Below are 20,326 nucleotides of genomic sequence, written 5' to 3'. Positions count from 1 at the left end.
GTGTTTGTATAAGTTGATGGATCATATCGGTGGCTTTTAATTTAATCTAAAACGACTTTCTGTTAGTACTCTCCATTATCCAGAGCACACCATATGGATTTGAGATTGATTTCCTTTCTTTTAGGCTGCTTCTGATTTTGATTCTGTCACTGCATGAAATGAACGTGTGTGGATATTTGAAACGATCGCAGTTAATCGTTTCTCACCTTTATTTTGTCAAAAGAAATATCAGCACTAGGCATGGGCCGGTTACCGGTTTCAAGGTATACCACGGTATGAAAAAGACAAGGTTTCAAAACCACTAAAATTTTCCGTCATACCGTTCCTGCGGTATGAGCGTTTTTTTTTTTTAATGTGACATCTTGTCAGAGAGAAAGTAGAGGTCCCTCACGCAGAGTGCAGCTGCAGTGTAAAGTGCCCTCCCCCCCGCGCACCTGCAGTTGCTGTGAGTGACAAACAGCATGATGGCTGAAGGAGGCGAGCCCCCCGAACTTTTCCCCCGTCTAAAAGAACCAAGTCGGCTACATGGGAATACTTCGGCTACCGTAAAAAGCCAGACGGCCACAGCTCGGAGAAAGAAGGTCGCCCATGCAAAACGTGCTTGCGAAAGGTGGCAGCCCGAGGAGGCAAAACATTGAATATGATAGCGCATCTATGGGAGCACCACCCGTCGCTGTATGCTAAATTCAAGGTAAAGTTAATGTTGTCTTGAAATGAACGAGCGTATTAGCGTCTGACATTAGTGAAATGAGCTTGTTACTGAGGCAGATGGTAGTTACCATATCTTATCTTTTCTATATCTCTGATAGTATCTGAGGCAGATATGCTAACTAGCATGCTAAGATAGATCCATCTTAGCATGCTAGTTAGCATATCTGCCTCAGTAAAAAAAAAAAGTTATCCATAACTTTTTTTCTTTCATCAATCTTTATTGCTAAGCTGGATAACACCAGCTAGCTTCTCTAACATGAGGTGAAGAAGAGAAGCACATGTGTAATGTTTTTTCCTTTTTTTGTTTTTAAATACAGACATTCAAAATACACATTTTAGAGCTGTAATCATAATACCGTGAAACCGTGATATTTTTGCCTAAGGTTATCACCGTCAGAATCTCATACCGGCCCATGCCTAATCAGCACATTCAAGTAACTCACCATAATGAGTGAGGCTGGTGGGATTTTAACTCTCTATTTGTATTTGTTTTCAGATCTTGACATCTGACACTTGAGAGTCAACTTCTGAACAGTTAATTGCTAGGGAAAAACACATTCACGTGATTAACTCACTCAATCACGTCTTCTTTTAGTTTTCTGACAGTAAGGGTGAATTGAGTAATTCAATAGGTTTCTTTGGAAGCTGACTGTAAAATTTTTGGATTTTGTAGTTTAGGAGAATTTTCAAAGAAGGGCCATGGGAAGTTACTTAATCTAAACTGGAATTACCGCCTGGTGGTTGTATGCCTCCGCACACCGTGCAAGTTGCTTTTCGTGAGCTTTGGCATTGAATAATGTCCAGAACAATTTCTGCAAAAGATATTATGATGTCACTGTGAAGTACCCCTTTTGGGTATTAAATGTTATCACTTCATCATTTTATTCTATTAGACATTTGTGTACAATTCTGTCATAATTATCTTATGAATTGTTGCGTAATGGACAAAAATGTTTTTTGTGAGGACCTATTGACCTTTGACCACCAAGGACGTAAGTAAACACGATGCGTCCCACCACAGCTATTGCAAAAACACAAATTGCATTAAAAATTAAGTGTTTTTATTACTCCACTTCAGTTCAGAGGGCAATACTGCACTTTTTACTTCTCTGCATTTATTTGACAGCTGTAGCCACTACTGTAGTTACTTTTCAGGTTAAGATTTTACATTAAAAAGCATATAGGCAGCTTATATTAGAATACATTGCTAAAGATCACACCATGACTGCCAATCATTTTTGCTTGTGACTAAAATCAGTGTGTACTTCTGTCTCCTTGTCATGTTTCAGATGTCGATGAGTTGATATTAGTTCAACTGCAGACATTTACCCTCTAATCATCATATGGTTTCGTTTCAATTATTGAATATTGATATTATTGGTATTGTTTCAAAGTCCAATGAAAAGTTAATGCAATCCAATGTTCTTCATAGAAAAGCAAATATTAAAGAAGTACGAAATAAATATGAAAACACGTAGGAAATTTTTTTTTTCTTCGTTCCTCTCACATTAATAATCTTATGACCCCTCAGATTTATCTTGAGACCCTTAGGAGGGGCCTGACCGTCAGGTTGGGAACCACTTGACTAGACTAGCTAACCAAATATGAAGTTGTTAAACATTGATCCACCTCAACCAGCTATAAGAGTAAAAAGCTGCTTGCACAGTGATGTGTTAGTTGTTAAAACAGTCACAGGGGGCATTTTACTGCAGAAACAGTACTTTTACTTTTGATACCTTGTGTACGTATTACAGCTCGACTTGTGACTTGCAGGAACCATGACATGCAGGATCATGAAAACATGACTTTTAGTTGTAATAGGGTACTTTTGCATAGTTGTATTGGTAGTTTTCAGCTAGGCATCACGCACTCAAGGAGAATGTTCACAGAGGTTCTTCTCTCTAATCTCAAACCTGCACACACTATAAGACTTGAAAATAATGGCGCGTCACACACTACAGGATATTATTAAGATTATCGTTCCAGAGGAGGCGATGCAGCACCTCTTTTATCCATCAACAATAGTATGCTAATTAACATTAGCCTCAAGGGTTAGGGTTGTTTAGCGTTGCTTGGCAACATCACTCCAGGATATCTCTCTCATTGGCTATTGTGAAAGTACTGATGAAATGACAATCTGGTTGTCCAGAATTTGAATCCTAGATATCAAACATGTTTGATATTTATCAGGCCGGCCCTCATGAGTCTGAGGCAGTTTGGGAGGTTACACACTGTTTAAGTACATCCCTAACATTACCAGATAATTTGGGCCAAACTTTGAGACCGACTAAGCTCTGCCCAGATTCCTCCTCTGATTGTCGGGAAGGGCAAACCGGGGTTAAAACAGCCCTTTTACTCCTGTACTCCCCAGCCTTACTTAAAAAAAAGATGATGATTTTTTTTTGCAAGCAAGTTGATTTTGATATTGTATTTTTGCTCTCCAACAATTGAACCATATCAAACAAAAATAAAACTCACTTCAGTATAACACAGCCAGCCCCAGTAGGCGGTGCGGTCCAGTAGACCTGTATCCTGGTGCGTCTGCGGGGTGTGCTCTCCGTCACTGCAGGGGCACAGTTGGTCATGAACTGTGTGTCATCCTCATCAATGATCTAGAAACAGAAGAAGGGGGGAATTAACAAATTGAAAAGGAAATGACAACGCTTTTGGAAATGTCACCATGATCTTTCAATGGCCGCCCACAAGAACTCTTCTCTTACTGTGGTCAGACAAGGCTCGATGAGATGACTGATAATTCTTTGTCACTCATACATCAACTTTAAACCTTCAGATACTTGACCAGACAAATGCACCACTCGCTAGGTGCTTGCTTCTAATTATGAAACAGGAAAAACGTAGTAGAAATATTGTTATTGTTTTCTGAAATAATTTGAACAAGATATAGTTCAAAAGCTCATTGCCATCTAATAGTTGGATTCTTGATGAGATACAGATTAGGCTGGCTCAGTCTTTCTCAGCTGGATGTTTTTAACCACACCAGCTATGTTGCTCCAGGGATGGCAATGTAGGCAGCTCGTTCAGTCCAACACTTTGGTCCAGACTGTAATATCTCAACAACTATTGGATGGATTGCCATGAAATTGGTCCAGATATCTAAAGTCTCCAGAGGATGATACTACTACGACTTTAATGATCCCTGACTATTTATCTAACACCATCATAATTTCGCCAATGTTTCTCTTTGATTTATATTTCTTACAGTTTGATTGACGTTAGAATGAGCATTACAGCCTTATAGAGCTGCTAGTGTGGCTGTAGATGTGTAGAGATGGAACTCCTTAAGAAAAACATTTGAGCTTGGACAATGCAGTCCAGCTTTACTTTGGTAAGAAAACAACAAGCTTTATGGCAAATCTAGTCCAAGTTTAGTAGAAAGTAATTGTCCAGTTGAACCATGTATTACAAGATTGCAATAAAATTATACAACTGTTGAAAATGGGTTGGGGTTAATTGCTGCTAATACACCTCTGGCAATCCATTTTATTTAAAATGACCAACCACTGAACCATACATATAATACCCTGGAGGATTATCAGAAGGAAAACAGGACCGCCAAAGGCCACACAAGGTAATAAGTCTCCAGATAAATGAGATCATAATAGAATAAGCATAATAGGACCAGCATGGCTTTTAAAGACCAATACAACTAAAACTGTTAGCTGCTGTTTATGTGTTAGTGCTCTCGTCATGTTTGTTCACTTAACAAACCACATTAACAGGGACTAAGTTTTAAAGAGGTCATATTATGCTTTTTGGGTTTTTGCCTGTCCTTTATTGTGTCTGCAAAGTGAAAAAACCCAAAGTCCACACCAAAGGGAGTTACTCTCTCCCAAAGAAACCATGCTCCTGCACTGCCTGAAACGGCTGGTTTGGAGTGGAGCCTTTACTTCCATAACTTAGGCGTTATTATATAAATAATATATATATGCTTACCAGCTGTAGCAGCATTATGTTGGATCACACTACGTTGCTCGGCATGACCGCCCTACTCTGCCTCTGATTGGCTACATCCTGCCCGTTAAGTAATGTGCATGTGCAACTCTCACCAAAGACTGAACAGCGGCGAGATGTCTCACTCCGTAGCTAAAACGGAGCGTTCAAGACACAGTGAGAAAAGAGGTGCTGCAGCAATGCACCATATGAGAAAAATAATGTGTTCTTTGAAAATGAATGTTTGTAAACCTATTCTACTAGGACCCCCAAATAAAAGTATGAACCTGAACATTAGCATAATATGACCTCTTTAAGATTTTATCAAAGGGGAACCTATTCACTTTGCTTCCTTGTAAATATGTTGCGTGCCCTCAGAGTGAGTAGTCTTTCATCATCAGTGATCAGAGACTCAGAGAAGCAAAATGTTTTATGTGCTGAGATACTGTATGGTGGGAGCTGCAGAGCGCAGAGATGAGGGAAACATGCATGTCCAGTTTTATCCAACCTTAATCTCAGTGGTTAACTGATGTCTATACTTCATATATCAAGACAACCCCAGTAACAGTAATATGACCAATCTTTTATTCTGCATTAACGACATTAACATAACATCTTTTATTTCTTCAATGAATCACAGAGGAACACCAGCTTCAGCCAAAGCAAATCGTGCAGGGTTTTGTATAATAACAGTCTTGTGAATTCAGGATGTGTCCAGCTCACTCCCTTCAGTTCTTGCACCTTGTCAGACATTTTAGAGACTAAACACACACACAGTCAGAGACGCACATGCTGACATGGCCTATGACCTTGTTGCTAGTGTTCTCCAGCTGCCTCAGCTCGACAATAACAATGACCTAACACCCAGTCCTCAACTCCTGATAGCACATCAAGAAGTAGACAAATGTCACAGACAGCTCTTTCCTTCTTTGTTTCTTTTTCAGTTTCTTTCTTTCACAACACTTTCTATTCCACATCCAAATGCAATAACATAGATGCACACTGTGAACACACTGAAATCCATTCAGACCTGGGAGAACACATACAGAGCCCACAAACGCATACATACTACTGCGTATCTCTGTACTGACTTCCTCATACCTCCTTATATACAGCTTGGTTTACTTTGTGTCGGCAAGACTGAAGTTCTCTCAGTCAAAAGCAGACACAAACAACTGACTAAACGCCAGAAGAAGAGAACGACACAGAGAGTGGGGAAAGAGACATGAAAGAGATAAGGGAAGAAAAGGCGAAAGCGAGAAACACAAAGAAAAGGGAAGATGCAGGCTTAAGGAGAAGACAGACACAGAAAATTGGGAGAGAGAGGAATATGGAGATAGATTAAGGGTACAACATGATGAATTGAAACAGAAACTGCACATGGATAATACTTAAAAGAAATAGCTACTGTCTAGACGAGAAAAGGCACAGATATTTTCTGTGATGACGCTGAATGCTCAGATGTATATACGTACACACTTAAAATCAATCACAATAGCAAGACAAATATGAATAGAACAGTTATCCATCATTGTGTTCTTTCAGGCTGATTTTTCTACTGGACAGCACTGCAGTCATTTGGATAAAGACAATCATAATACAATTAAGTCTGTCAGACCCTAATTCAAGCCCAGAGCCATGGCTGTCCAGGTAATGTTCTAAGGTAAGACGGTCAGTGCCAAGTCAAGACAGAGATCTGACGTCAGGTTCCTAGTACAAATAGTCCAATCTCATAGACAGGCAAATGCCAAGTCAAGACTATAAAGTCCTAAATCAAGACCAGAGTCATTACAGTTCAAAGTAATGTTCCAAGTCAAGACAGCCAATTTAATCAAATATCAAGTCAAGGTTACAATTAGCATGACTAAAACTCTGGGTCCTTAGTCCAGATAGAAAAGTCTAAACTCAGAACAGTCAAGTCCTACACGAAGACCAGAGTGATGACCGTCCAGTCCCAGGTAATGTTCCAGGTTAAGACATTAAAAGATATTAACAGTTAAGATATTTGTATGTAAGAAACTCCAGGGCCAAGTCATTGCAGCCAAGTCATGTTCCAAGTCATAACATTCAAATCCCAGCCAGAGTCAATTCCCACAACAAGACAGGTAAGTACAGACAGTCCTGAATTCATGTCATGGTACCTGTGTTTTTTTCCTTTTTCCATTAAAATACAATATATTTTCAAAATGGCAACCCAATTCAAGACAGACAAGTCTGAAGTCAAGTGAATGGGTTAGCATGGTTAACTCAGGATACAAACAAGTCAAGGCAAGAATCAACTAAGTGAAGTCCAAAGTCTACACAGTCGATCAAAGTCAATCAAAGTCTCAAGTCATTTACTTTGTTTCGAAGTAATAGATTCCACATTTCTTTTTACAAATGGCAACCCAAAATCAAGACAGGCTAGTCCCATGTCAAGACTAGTAAGACAACAGTCAAGTCTGTAACTGTTGACTGTCTGTAACGCTGAGTTTAAAGTTAAGACGGACAAGTCCAAATTCTAGATGTGCAAGTCGGAAATCACACACGTTCAAGTCCCACATCAATACTTAGAACAGGTAAGTCTTAAAGTAAAGTCCGAAGTCTGAAACATTGGCTTCAAATCCTCAAGCAATGCCCAAGTTCGGCCCCAAGTCAGGGTAATGGAAACCCAAGTCCTATTCCAACTCAAAAGAGTCAAGTCACAAGTCAGCACAATTAAGTTTCAGGTTAAGACAATCCAATTCAGTGTCCAGATAGACAAGTCCCACAACAAGCCCCAAGACCTAGAATTTAGATTCCAAGTTGTAGTTTTTGCATTTTCATTCAAATGTTATTTCAAAATGGAAACCACCTTGTTTAAGAGCAGCTGCTCTCTCTCTCCCTCTGTGAATGCTGATTCCTAAAGACTCCTTAAATTTGGTCTCAGGGGAGGATTGGGTTTGAGCCTGATGACTTAAATTTAGGAGTCAACAGGGTTCAAGTCAACAATATGTTACCAAGTGGGACTCAAACTTACGACATAGGCAATAGTGGTATTACTGTCATGACTTTCATTTAAACAAATTAAACTGGAAAAAACCAAGCGCGGTTAGGGTTTAAGCCATATTGTTCTATCATTCGTAATAGAGAATGTGTGAGGGATGGAAGGACAGACAGAAAGAGAGACAGACAAAGAGCGGGAGTGTGGGAAGACTGGCAAAGGAGCGTTTGTTTTCACTGCAGAGGCTGGCATGTCTGTGTGTGTCCACGGTTTGTCTATCTCAATCTCTCTCACTCAATCTCTCGCTCTCTGTTGAGACGGTAAACACAGATGCTTCAGAGTGCCTGCACAAGCAAATGCAGAGCCCTGTTCAAACACACACACACACACACACACACGGACACACACACACATACACGTCATCACACACACAAAGAGACAGGAGACAGACAAGGCAAACCAAGGCTTGAACAGACACCCCGGATCCCTGGAGAAAGCTGACAATAAGAGTTATATTAATGTGTGTGTGTGTGTGTGTGTGTGTGTGTGTGTGTGTGTGTGTGTGTGTGTGTTTGTGTGTGCGTGTGCGTGTGCGTGTGCTTGCCTGTGTGTGTTAGTGTTTGCACACATTGCACATTTGTAATTAAATGCAAAGCAGTTACAAAGGAGTGAATACAGTTAAAACCTCTGGGACCTGAGCGTGGAGATGAAACTTTTTGGAGGGAAAACACGGGCAGACAGACAGACTGATTGAAATGTCACGTCAACACTTGAAGATGAGCTTATTTCAGAAAGTAACAAAGTTCTCTTGCTCGATGAAGACCTCGAAGGCGCTGACATTTTGCCTTGAGCTTTCCATCAATCAAAGTTCTACTATTACTGCAGAATACCGCTGAGATCTTGGGGCTATCACAAATATTGCATCATATTACATTCTGTGCATGAGCCACCCAACCAAGGCAGCAGTGTCACATATCCAAACAGCTTCTCTATAAAAAATGACTATATGTGTGTATGTAGGTTTATTTTCCAGCAAATGGAGCCAATTCTGTGGCTTTGGGCGTTCAATAACACAAAACAACATAGGCGAAGAGGGAGCGTATTGTTCTTTGGGTGTGTTTAATACAAAAATGGCCCCAAAGCTCTTTGTAAAACCCAGCTTTATACAGTTATATACACATTTTAGTGCTATAAAGCTTCGGAGAAGTCAATTTAAGAGAATTTTTTTGAAGCTTTTGTGAGCTGTAATGCTGTCATAGTCATCGTTCCGAGGAGTGTTTGTGTCTTGTTTGTGTTCATGCAGACTACAGCCATAAATGGTCCGTCTCTATTCTACTTGAATAGTAGAAAAAAACTAAAGTCTGTCATGTCCCTTTCTCATCTGTTTTTTCTTTTGTGAAAGCTCTGACGTTATTGGGGGTTTGGTGTGAAAAGCTCTGACAATAACAACCAAAGTCTCTCACCTTGACTGAAGAGCGTACTCAGGGAGAAGACTAAATGACACGTGCGCTGCAGTGCAATGTGGTAAAGTGAAAGACTTTCTCAAACATGGCCTAGCCGTTTACAAACACTTTGACAAATGCTTTCTGCAAATAAAGTTACTCTGAATTACTTACTTATTTGTTCCAACTGGTATCATCATTTCTTTCTCCTGACAGAAATGCCGAGCCATAACTGACAGCTGTTGAGTCGTACACCTACAATATCTCCAGTTTCACTATGTTTTCTCTAATTCTCAGGCTACATATAAAACAGAACTACCCCTGTCAGTCACTGGGTGGTTGGCTTTGTTTTAGATTTAAAAAAAGAAAACCAGCAAGAAAGAGGGAAGCTTGAAGCAAAATAATCAGTTAATAATTTTAAGGGAGTATCATGGAGATTGGTTTGTCCTTAGCAATATGGACCCTCACTCAGTTATTAACAAATGAACCGAAGACCTCAGCCAGAGTGTTGGGCCATTTGTATTCGTAGCAAGTAAACACAGCCGAGGTGTATGTGTGGGCATGTGTATATGAATAGGGTTGACTTTGTTTGTGTGTGTCTACTTGTGTGTGCATGTGTGTCTGTATTCCAGCCTTGCCCACTCAGTTTGTTTAGGCTACTGTCAATGAGAAACAGCTTGAAGACACTAGACAGGCTCCTGCTCAGACCAAGGCTGAGTCACAGAGCTGTTGAGACCACAGCAGTCACCCTCCATCGCTTCTGACTTTCAAACAATAAAAACTAAGTGGTGGCAATTTCTATGACAAACTGAGGTGCCTTTTTCAAGTCATTTCACCTGACCCTGGCTGCTGGTGCGTATTATACCATAGTTTCACACAACATTTTTTTAAGCATTTATCTGCCAAAAAAAAGAGTTTTGTTTTTTCTATTCATAGATGGTAAAATATTATGACCCATACTGTATCTAGTCTCCATCTTTGGTGCTACATTATCTTCATTGTGGTGTTTTCATACACTATGTCCCACAGATCAGCTGACAATCAAACGGTTTGAAAAGTAATCTGAGGCCACAAATCCCACCACAGAGAACCAAAGCTTAATTGCCAGTAATGGTGCCCCCAGCTTCATCGTGTATGCAGTCCATCAAACAGCTCATTGTTAGAGGGAAGCCACTGAGAAAGCCACTAGTCACTAGTGACTTCTAGCTGAAATTAGTTGGTTTTTTTTGGGGGGGGGGGGGGCATAGGCAGCGTGAACCTCCTGAGCAACATGACATCCTCGTTAAACTGAAAATGAAAATGAAAGTGAGGGATCACTTCTTGCTGCTGGATTAGCAGCTTGTGATCGTTGGTTGGGGGCATGTTCAGGTACAAGTTGGCCGGACCTTCTGTTCATATCTGTTTTTAGGCCTCCCAAGGGCAAAAGTACATTTGCAGTTGTAAGGACTACAGTGCATAGAAAAACTCTTAAATCCTTAAACTTAAAACCGCTCTCCTCTCTGCTGTCAGCTGTCATTTCAGGCATTTGCGTGACCTTCTTCCAACCTATCCTCCTTCAGCCCTCCATCCAGTGGCTAGGTTCTACTCACCAAAATCAACTCCCCCGTTATCAGATCTCCAGGATCCCCCTTCCTCCATCACCACCACCAGGCTCTAGACTCCACCGGGGGGGGGGGGTTCCTATTCTATGCACAGCTTCATCACCTCCCCAAAAACATTCTTCATCACGATGGAGACTTACCGCCAAAGACTTACTTCTTGTTCACTCAAAGAAATTACAAGTCTCTCCTGATTAACATGGATTTTCATGGTTGGGAAGCCAGTGAGGGATTAGATCCTTGTTGCGTTTGTGACATCTGCTTGCTGTTTGGGATGACTACGTGAAGGTGCTGTTGGGACCTATTGTTTGCAAAGTTTGGTCAGTGATAGCTGCTATCATAGCTCAATGCTCATTCTTAAAATTGAGCCGGTTGTATTGAAAAGAAACGCTTTGCACAGCAAAGACACAAACACAGCAACAAGGATCTAATCCCTCACTGGCTTCCCAACCATAGAAATCCATTTTTCAGACCATAAACACAACAGAGAAATGCTTTGCTCAGCAGAGCAAAAGGTACATGTTTAGAAAGGAAAATATAAAAGCTTTAGGTAAAGCTTGAAAATATATTGCTTTAGATGTTCTGTGGTACAGATCAGCATAATAGCCATCCATTGAAACATTCACTGATGGAATGTGACTAAGTACATCTACTAATTACTTACAATTTGAGGTACTTTAGTATTTTTATTTACATTTTCTGTTACTTCAAACTTCTGCTCCACTACTTTGTGGAAGCAAATGTTGTACTTTTTTACTTCACTACATTAATTTGATAACTTTTGTTACGAGTTACTTAGTAGATCATATGCTGCATCAGAGGTAACAATAATAATTATGAGGTAACAATAATGTTAAAAATTGACTGACAATAATCAGTCAACCCATTGTTTACAGTTTATACACAGATGTCAATATGAAAATGAACAATGTTTCATTTACTTTTACTACAAAGTGAAGTACATTTACTGCCAGAAAATTACTTTTGGTACATTTCCTATCAAATACTTTTTGATCAAAGGTGTTCTGCAAATCTCTGTACAAATCCATATTGCACACATTTCTTGTATCTATTCACAATCCAACCAAAATGATTTGTCACGTCCTCGTGGAAACTCATTTTCTCAAACACTTGAAGAGCCACAACTGAATCCCTGGTAAATCACTCAGTTAGAAATGGTTGCCCCTCGCTTCTAGTCTTGCTGCATTATGTATTTACAGTAATTGGCCATCATCAGTGCAACGTACAACATTAGTCATGCAAACCTCATGCATCTGAACCAACCAGCTTGTCGAGCAGAATGAAGAAAGCTGTATGTTAAGCGTCTTCCATCTTCAGTGGAAGTTCCTTGAAGAAAACAACCACACAGCTGTACTTCTAAATTCCTGTTAATCCGATAAACAAGGAGGGATGCGAGTCTCCTGTGTGTATCTATCTTCGGATACTTAAAGAGGAAATAATTACTTTAGGATCACATCTTAGTGTGATTATGCTGCGTATCAGGTCACCATCATTCCAACTCTACACACATCTTACACATCCTTTTCTTTAAAGTCTTCTGAGCTCTGCTTGGCTTATGTAATTGCCTCCATCTGAAACCTATGTCTTAGCTTTGGCACTTTAAACTGATTTGGTTTGTTTATCCCCAGCTAAACTCAGAACCCTAGATAATCTGTGCAGAAAAAAAAGAAGATAAAATCTCGTGGCTGCTCATCTCTCCCCTTATCCAAACAAGCTCCACTTGTCTCCCTGAGCAATAACAAGGCCCTGGCCTCGATAAATATGACCCATGTACCATACTAACACAAGGAGGGCTGGGAAAAACACACATGCAGAGCCACACGTATACCCACATGCCCATTCGGTGCATACATAAGCACAAAGACACACATTTCCAAAGCAGACAATGACTACAGACTCAAAGGGATCCTGAGTCGCGCGCACACAAACACACACACACACACACACACACACACACACACACACACACACAGATTCACACTCACAGACATACTATCCAAGGTCTGACACATTAAGGCTGAAGTCTTTAAATGTTAATAATGGGGACAAAGAGCAGATTATTGCTTAAGGAAAAAAAACAATGAGCAGTGACTCGCAGTTGTGCTGTTTTAGTGAAACAGCAGGCGGGCACATTCCAGGACGGCTGCCAGAAACAACCGAGTACCAGAGGACGAGGAGAGAGAACGGCCGTATGAGGAGCCACAACTGTGTTCATCTGGCCCCTCTTTCACCGCACAATAACAATCGTGACATTGCAAAACTAGCCGCATAATTAACTTGGGGAAAATAAACTGACAGGAATATGAATTGTTGTATAAACTTAATTTTACATAAGTATTATTATGTAAACCGCTCTGATAAAGAGAGGCTGAGTTTGATGGATTGAGGTCATTTGGATAAAAAGCCAGACTGGCTGTCACGCTGCATCTTCTCTTATCGACTCCCTAATATAAGTGGGACACAAAGTACGGCGTGTTTAATGAATGGAATCATTTTGAAACTAATTTATTTTACTACTTGAATCAAAAGTAAAGTTTTCATCGGTTAACATCACGCAGGACACGTCGACGTCTCAGAACTTTTCTGAGCGAAATATATTCTTTAAACACTTGACAGTGATGTGACAGCAGCTTATCTCTAGAGGCCTTATTTTATTCCCACATGTGGATTTAAGTGTCTATTACAACTGTCAATTACGGAACAAAATGTGTCTGATGGATTTGCCAATATGTATTAAACAGATTGTAAAGCCAGATTGTCAACTTTAATTTTGTTCAAGCTCAGCCCACACTGTTCCAGTTTCTGCTCACTGCCTGCTCCCCGGTCTCTGCCTCACTCCACAGTCTGTCGGGACTATGAGGTTCAGGCTGAGAGGTATTTATTGTGCGGGGAGCAGAAATCAAATAGAGCAGAGTGAGCTGCAATGTTTGAGTTTGAACTGTTTAAACCAAAATGATCAGAGCAATTCAGACAAAACCAAGGTCCTACTGTGAGCTAGAAAACAACATGTTTAGTCTGTTATCCTCGTTTTCACACAACAAGCTGTGTTATCCTCAGGAAGAACCACACTGAAGACTATACACCAAACACGTCTGTCCTGACTCCAGCGACTTTATTTAACCTCGTTAGGGAGGCCACACACAATCACTCTCAACCTTTTAAACTTAACACAATTTTTCAGACCCTTTATTAAATTTTTTTAATGATGCCTTATTTTCACTTTTCATCCCAAGGCTGTTGTTTGTTTTATCATCGGTAGAGCAGTGTGTAAACTTGAAAAGAAATTTAATTATAATTTAGAGGTTGAAAACTTGGAGAGTAAACCCGGAGGCAAAGCTGCTGCAAGATGCTAACTGTCAAACTACGGCCAAACACACTGTATGAGTCTGTACACCATAGAAGAGTTATAAAAAAAACACACATTGTTAAGAGGAGGAAAGTAAATGAAAAAATAAGACAAAAAGACATTTTCAGTGTCAGATACCAAGCTCCCTACGCTCTTTCAGTGCCTGTAGTAACTACATGAAAAAAGGAATGCTACATTTTGGTTCAGTGTGTCAATACCATACCTCCTAAGAGCCACTAAGGAACAGGATGATTGACAATAAAGAAATGATCTTGAAAGCACTCAAGGACCAAACAACTCTGCCAAGCCTGCACAACCCTCAGCTTTGTGACTTTTTAAGTAAAGAAAATGGTTTAGAAATCGCATTTGCATTTGGATTTGCATGAACACACACATGGTGATAGATAGTCACATTACACATATGCCAGGTTTTCATTTACATAAGGGCAGTTGTTCATGAGAAAATGCATGTGATTTAAAATGCTCATTTCACAATAAAATGTGCAATATGTAACAATTGGCCACATGTTGAATTTATACTCCTATACTCAGATAGCCATGCAGCTAGTGGTCCGGACTCGGAGCTCAGAACAGCGGGAGAGTGTTGGTGTTTACACTGCTAGCACAGGAGCTTTGTACTGTGATGGGCCGGGGATAGCTGGTTTGCAATACAATACATTTCTTCACATTCTGTTGATAATTTTAGTTATTTTTTTCTTTTAACTAAAATCCTCACATAACACACCTTTAACTAAGTATTAAAACTAATCAATTTGCCAAAGGCTGAATGTTAATTGAAATTTGGTTCAAATTTCATTAAAAAAAAAAAAGGAGCTGACAAAGAAACAATGGAGCTGAAGCATTCTTGTGGTCTTTTCTGGATTCACTTAATGATTTGTATTTAAACCTAATACAACCAAGATGTAGACAGCCCTCAGTATTGTTTTTGGTGGTTCGGGGACCTAAGTTCAAATTATGAGCTGTTTCTTTTCGGCACTTTTCTGTTTCAATCTGATTACGCCTCCATGCCCTTAAAGAAATGTAGTTTTTTTCAGTTTGGTTTAGAAGAACTTGACTGGCAGAAGTGAATGAAACGGCATCTGTGAGACAACATCAGTCTTGGACCTCACCTCACTAATGCTTGAGTAGCTGAATGGGACTAAATTCTGCCGCCAGGCTCCAAAATCAGGTGGAAACCCTCCCCTGAAGAGTGGAGGCTGGTAGAGCAGCAGATTAATGGGTGTGATTTTGAGATTCCCATAGGCTTTGATCCGATGTCCACATGCTTTCGGACATACAGTGTATGTTGTGCTCAGTTGCCAGTTTATTAGGTACATAATGCAGTCTAATACAAACAGTCCTGCGATAAAGGTTCAGTTTTTGTTTAAAACTACTTTAAAGAGGTGTTGATTCCACTTTATGACCATTTTGGATGTTGCAGTTTGTGGTGCTGTTTAGCTGTATTGTGTTAAACTGTGATGTATTATATTAATACTATAACTGTTTATTGGTTTTGGTTTGTTGTGTCTGTGCCCTGTGGAGTCTTCTTGTAAACAAACAACAGTTCTCTCTACAGTCAGTGTTTCTCACCAGAACACACGGTGTGTAATGTAAGTAGAACAAATCTGATTTTGCTGTAGGGATGACAATATCTGTCTGCCTGTCTGTCTTCAGTCAGTCAATCCAATACTTTGGTCAAGGCAGAGCAGTGGTGTGTACAGGGGGGGTGTGGCCCAATTGTTGAAAAACGTGCGCTAAAGTGCCCTCTTGGTTGGCAAAACACACTAAACTGCCCCCTTTTTTTTTCTTTCTCGCCCCCGCCCTTCAAAAAGTCTGTGCACGCCACTGAGGCAGAGGTTGAATCCGTTAGCGTTGTCATTATGAGCGTGTTAGCATTCTGATCTTAGCATTCAGCTCAAAGCAGCACTGCTTTCAAGTAGAACCTAACAGAGCCATAAGCATGGCAGTAGAATACTAGTCTGGTTTGAACATTTTAATTCATCCCTTTTACTTGCCTTCGCTCTTTTTATTTTCCTGCCGATGCCGGCACATTGTAGCACATTGCTACATTTCTTTGCCCGTTGCCGCCGCCAACTGACGATCAGTGAAAAGGCGGGGAAAATGGGGGCAGGAATTTGTATCACATTGGCTGCATCTTTGTGCATGCGTGGGCACAAGATACAGAGCAAAACAGGAAATCATTCGCAAAAAGCATCCCTAGTGGTCAGAAAACCCACAGGGTACCTTTATGCTTCAACGAGTGACGTTAAACACTCAAGCCACAAAAAACTCTGGGGCCAATCCATATATCAAGAATTGATGACTGAAGTTTATTTCACCCCATCGTCAATGGAAACCCAAACTGAAGCCAGCAAACAAAGATGTTCCCAACATGATAAAAGGGAAGGTTCAGAGTTGAAGATTGGTAAATACCTCACACTCACTGTTGTCTCTGCTTGCAGGGGAAGCATCACAACAAAATCTAAAACAAACATGATTATTTGTTTCAATCTCTGTGGAACCAAGAAGCACAGTTTCCCCAGTCCTCTTTTCAAAATGTTGGTGACATGAAAGCAGCCGCTTGCTCTGCTTGGTGAGAGTCTGGTTAGGATCAGCATGTGGAAACACGGCTACAGATGTGTGTTCCTGTTTACACTGAGCAGGAGGTAATTGAGGAAGTCTGGCTCTCTCCTCAGGAGCTCTGTGCTGCTCAGTGGGAGCTGTGTTACTACTGAACCAAACATTTCACTTCTTTCTCCTGCTTTCTCTTGAACTCTCTGTTTATCTGTCCTCGCGTGCCTCTTCCTTTCCTTCCTCCTTCCTCTTCTCCTTCCTCCGCAAGAGGAAGCTCCTGCTACTAAGTGAGAAGGATGCATCACCCTAGAAGAGCAAAGAGGCAACTCTCTTTTCTTCTGTGTCACAACAGGAGAGCTTTTCTTCCACCTTCATCCAGGGGAGCTGTGTTGCATCTGTCGGCAACACCTCCTTTAACCTCCATATCAGGAGACAGTGGGGAGCAGCCGAGTCGACTCTCATGTGCATTATAGCATGCAAATGAGTTCATCTTTTGCAAACTTTCCCAGAAAGCTCAGTGCGCATTAAGAATGCAGTGACTCCTTCTTTTCCTCTCCACAGCTGCTTATCCTTACCTGGAACTGGCCGGTGTAGTCGTCGTCTGTGGTGCCCTCTCTGCCCTCCTTCAGCGCAATGAGGGTGAAACCTCTGAAATAAGCAGGGCTGGTTGCCAGGAGGATCACTGTAAAGCAGAGAGAGAGCACATTTACTCCACAGAGACAGCGAGCAGTAAAGAGGCACATACACTGACACATCAGGGTCGCACCGCATGACGCAGGGTCACCGTGGATGATTCCAGGGAAACACGCATGCACGCAGCACTCCTGTTAGCATCAGCCCAGTGTAGGAGAGTGAGGGCTGTAAACAGAGCTTTAGCATCTCACACTTGAATAAAAGCGAGCCTATAAATCTCATGTAGGGAGTTTGGGCCAGGGACAGGAGCCATATAATCAGATGTGGGTGGAATTTTATTCGGCTCATCCCCTTGTAATTTTTAACCTTGCATTTTCATACGAGCCCATTTATCTTAAAACTTGCTCCCGGTGCAGAGAACGAAGATGTCAATATTTTCAATCTTTTCCGTTTTTTAATAAGTGAACTTATTTGCTACTTAAAGACCGTGAAGGTTTGGGAAATAACTTCGTTTTTTTCTCTGGTGGTGTCCTTCACACATCCCTGACAGCTGATTAGAATTTAGCCCTGGATTGCCTAATGTGGCATCACAAACAAAAAAAATGCATGATCTGACGTATGATCTCAGTGTGAGACTTCAAGACAAGGTGACCCTCGATTTTCCCACTTGTTTTTGAAGCCTGGGACAAAACTGGACTATACAAGGTGTTATTACTGTCAAACACAAAAGAAAAAAAGTTTCAGTGGGTTTATTTGAATATTAAAGCATAAAGTTAGGATTTGAAACAGAGAAAATGAACAGGTGTGGTCTGAGTTGAAGACTCCTTTGTGTTTGTTCTAACTTCTCTCTGAGAAGTTCTGCGAGCGGGTCAAAGTCTTTATTTTATGTGGCCAAATGCACCAGGCAGGATAGGGACTTTAAATTTGTGGGGGTCATCTGAATTGGAGCCAGATTCCTGTGTGTGTGTGTGTGTGTGTGTGTGTGTGTGTGTGTGTGTGTGTGTGTGTGTGTGTGTGTGTTTCCTTGCTTGCAGGAAGAAGAGAGGAAATGTATATAGGTCAGATATTAACACTAAGTAGCCTTATCAAACTTTGCCTGCGGGAGTCAGAGGAGGCTGACTGACTAGTTTGGAAACTGTCTCCTTCAGGTCTAGATTACTGTGGCTGTTACCTACAGTGTTAGGTGGTTAGACACACTTAAGTTCTCTGGAAGGATTGCTAGACAGAGTAGTAAAGTAGTAGCAAGAGTAAACAAGCTCTGTTTTCCAACTTGACAGACAGTCCACTTGAAGTTAAAATTGGCGCAGGTTTACGCACTGATTGCGCTGATGGACTCTGTGAACTCTACCTCTGTAGGTGCTGCCAGGCTGGTAGCTTTCCGGGTCCCCCTCCACTCTGAGCCTGAACTCATGGTGGCCATCCCTCCGGGTCCCCTGTGTCTGCGCCCGGAGGATCCGCCCGCAGTACCCGTCCGACCTGCCTCCGGAGGGCTCCTCCACGAAAGCGACGGCATTGCACAAAAAACTCGAGACGAAATAGTATTGCAAAAGCAGCAGATGCATGTACATTCCCATTTCGGAGCCCGGAGATGAGTGCACAGTGGCAGCTCAAAACAAAAACCCAGCGGAAAGACGAAACAGCGGACAGGCGATCAGTCCCAGCTCCTTCCCCAACAACTCCACCAAACTACAGCGGCGTCACACTCAGTGGGAAAGGTGAAGAGAAAGGGACGAGTCCATCCTGAAGTGGAGAGAGCGCGTCTGGGACGCACCACGGTGAAGTGGCGGAGAGAGGAGCTGTTCCCGCTGCTGTTCCCGGATCAGTGCGCGCTGTTGGTGGGGAGTGTGGAAGCAGCTGGGGGAAGAGGGGGAGGCTGTGAAATAAGTGAGCGCGGGTGAACGCAGCTGTCTGCTCGACTTGAGGCGAGGGAAGGTCCAAAGTGGAGCTCCGCGCTTTAATAAGAGCCAGCCCTCCCCTCAGTACACACGCACACGCAGACAGCACACACGCTGGCTGTGTGTGTGGCTCTCACACACTGAGCTACCTCTTGGGAGAGACACAAATGTTGTGTTTGCTGTTCAAAAACGACAGTAAATTTTAAATTCTCATGCACTAAGGGGGCCACATGGGAGTTGAAATACTTAATCAAGTTGTATGAGGACATTGTGAATTTAAAAGTGAGTATCAGTCATAGCAAAACTTAAGACGGAATAGACTTGTGTTTATTAATCCTCGTCTCCTGTGCGCATTTGTGCTCCATTATTTGCTCGATAATTACGGTTCATGTAACGTGTAAATTAAGTTTACACGTTACATGAACAACAGAACAATAAAACGCTTAAATGTCTGCTTTGCATTTACTGTGAGCTGCATGATGCTTGAAAGACACCGTGAAGTTAGAGAAGGTCACTGTGAGCACTGCTGTTCCACTTCAATCTTTTTGGTCCTGCCCGGTGCGTATTTACGCGTTTTCTTTTGCGAACGCGAGCAAATGAGCAGAAGACATAATTTAATATCACTAAAAGACAAGCACAGAGAAATATTGGATTCCAAGTTACAAATATAAAGTAACTTATGCGCTTTTTAGATATAACGCACGCAGGGTCACCTGTGTAGATGCATTGGTTTGAGCAGCCTGCCCTGCTGATAGAGGAAACATTACCTTCAAATGTCAACGCTATTGATTGCTCCACGCTGATTATAAACACTTCCATCCCATTAAACCCTAAAGTGTTTCAACATGTGCGCAATAATAACGTTATCTGGTTTTATTTGATCATTTCCTCCTGGATTAAATTTTCTGTATGGACATCTGGGTTACATGAAGCAACCTCTCAGCTTTCCTCCTCACACACTCAAATCCCTTGTAAACACTTACAGGATAGACTTGCATGTACAATAGGGCGGGGTGGTGGTGGCGGCGGTGGTGTTGGGGGGGGGGGGGGGGCAGTGTGTTTTGGCCAGTAGGTGTCGCCAAAGTATCTTCGCACCTTGAAGTAATTCAGAGCTACTTAGTAAATTTGTCACTCTCCTCATCACAGCACCTTTTACTCCCTCATCTCCTCAAGTGTTATTATAGTGTAGAGAA

At 41.5% G+C, this 20,326-nt stretch overlaps 1 protein-coding gene across 1 annotated transcript in view; it reads right to left on the bottom strand.

Moving 5' to 3' along the window:
* spon1b (spondin 1b) overlaps window positions 1-19,159 on the bottom strand; it is a 103,444-nt gene extending 84,285 nt beyond the window's left edge. The window contains exons 1-3 of the mRNA XM_084365415.1: window positions 18,587-19,159; window positions 17,181-17,287; window positions 3,190-3,323 (exon numbers count right to left, since the gene is read on the bottom strand). Of these exons, the coding sequence (XP_084221541.1) occupies window positions 3,190-3,323; window positions 17,181-17,287; window positions 18,587-18,812 (467 nt within the window). The 5' untranslated portion in view covers window positions 18,813-19,159. The remainder of the gene's footprint in view (window positions 1-3,189; window positions 3,324-17,180; window positions 17,288-18,586) is intronic.
* Between the last annotated feature and the right edge of the window lie 1,167 nt (window positions 19,160-20,326).

Source organism: Pagrus pagrus, assembly GCF_965226575.1.
Source record: "Pagrus pagrus genome assembly, chromosome: 10".
Classification (NCBI taxonomy): Eukaryota; Metazoa; Chordata; class Actinopteri; order Spariformes; family Sparidae; genus Pagrus; species Pagrus pagrus.
Note: the sequence above shows the minus strand (reverse complement) of the source record. Positions and strands in the feature narration are given on the sequence as shown.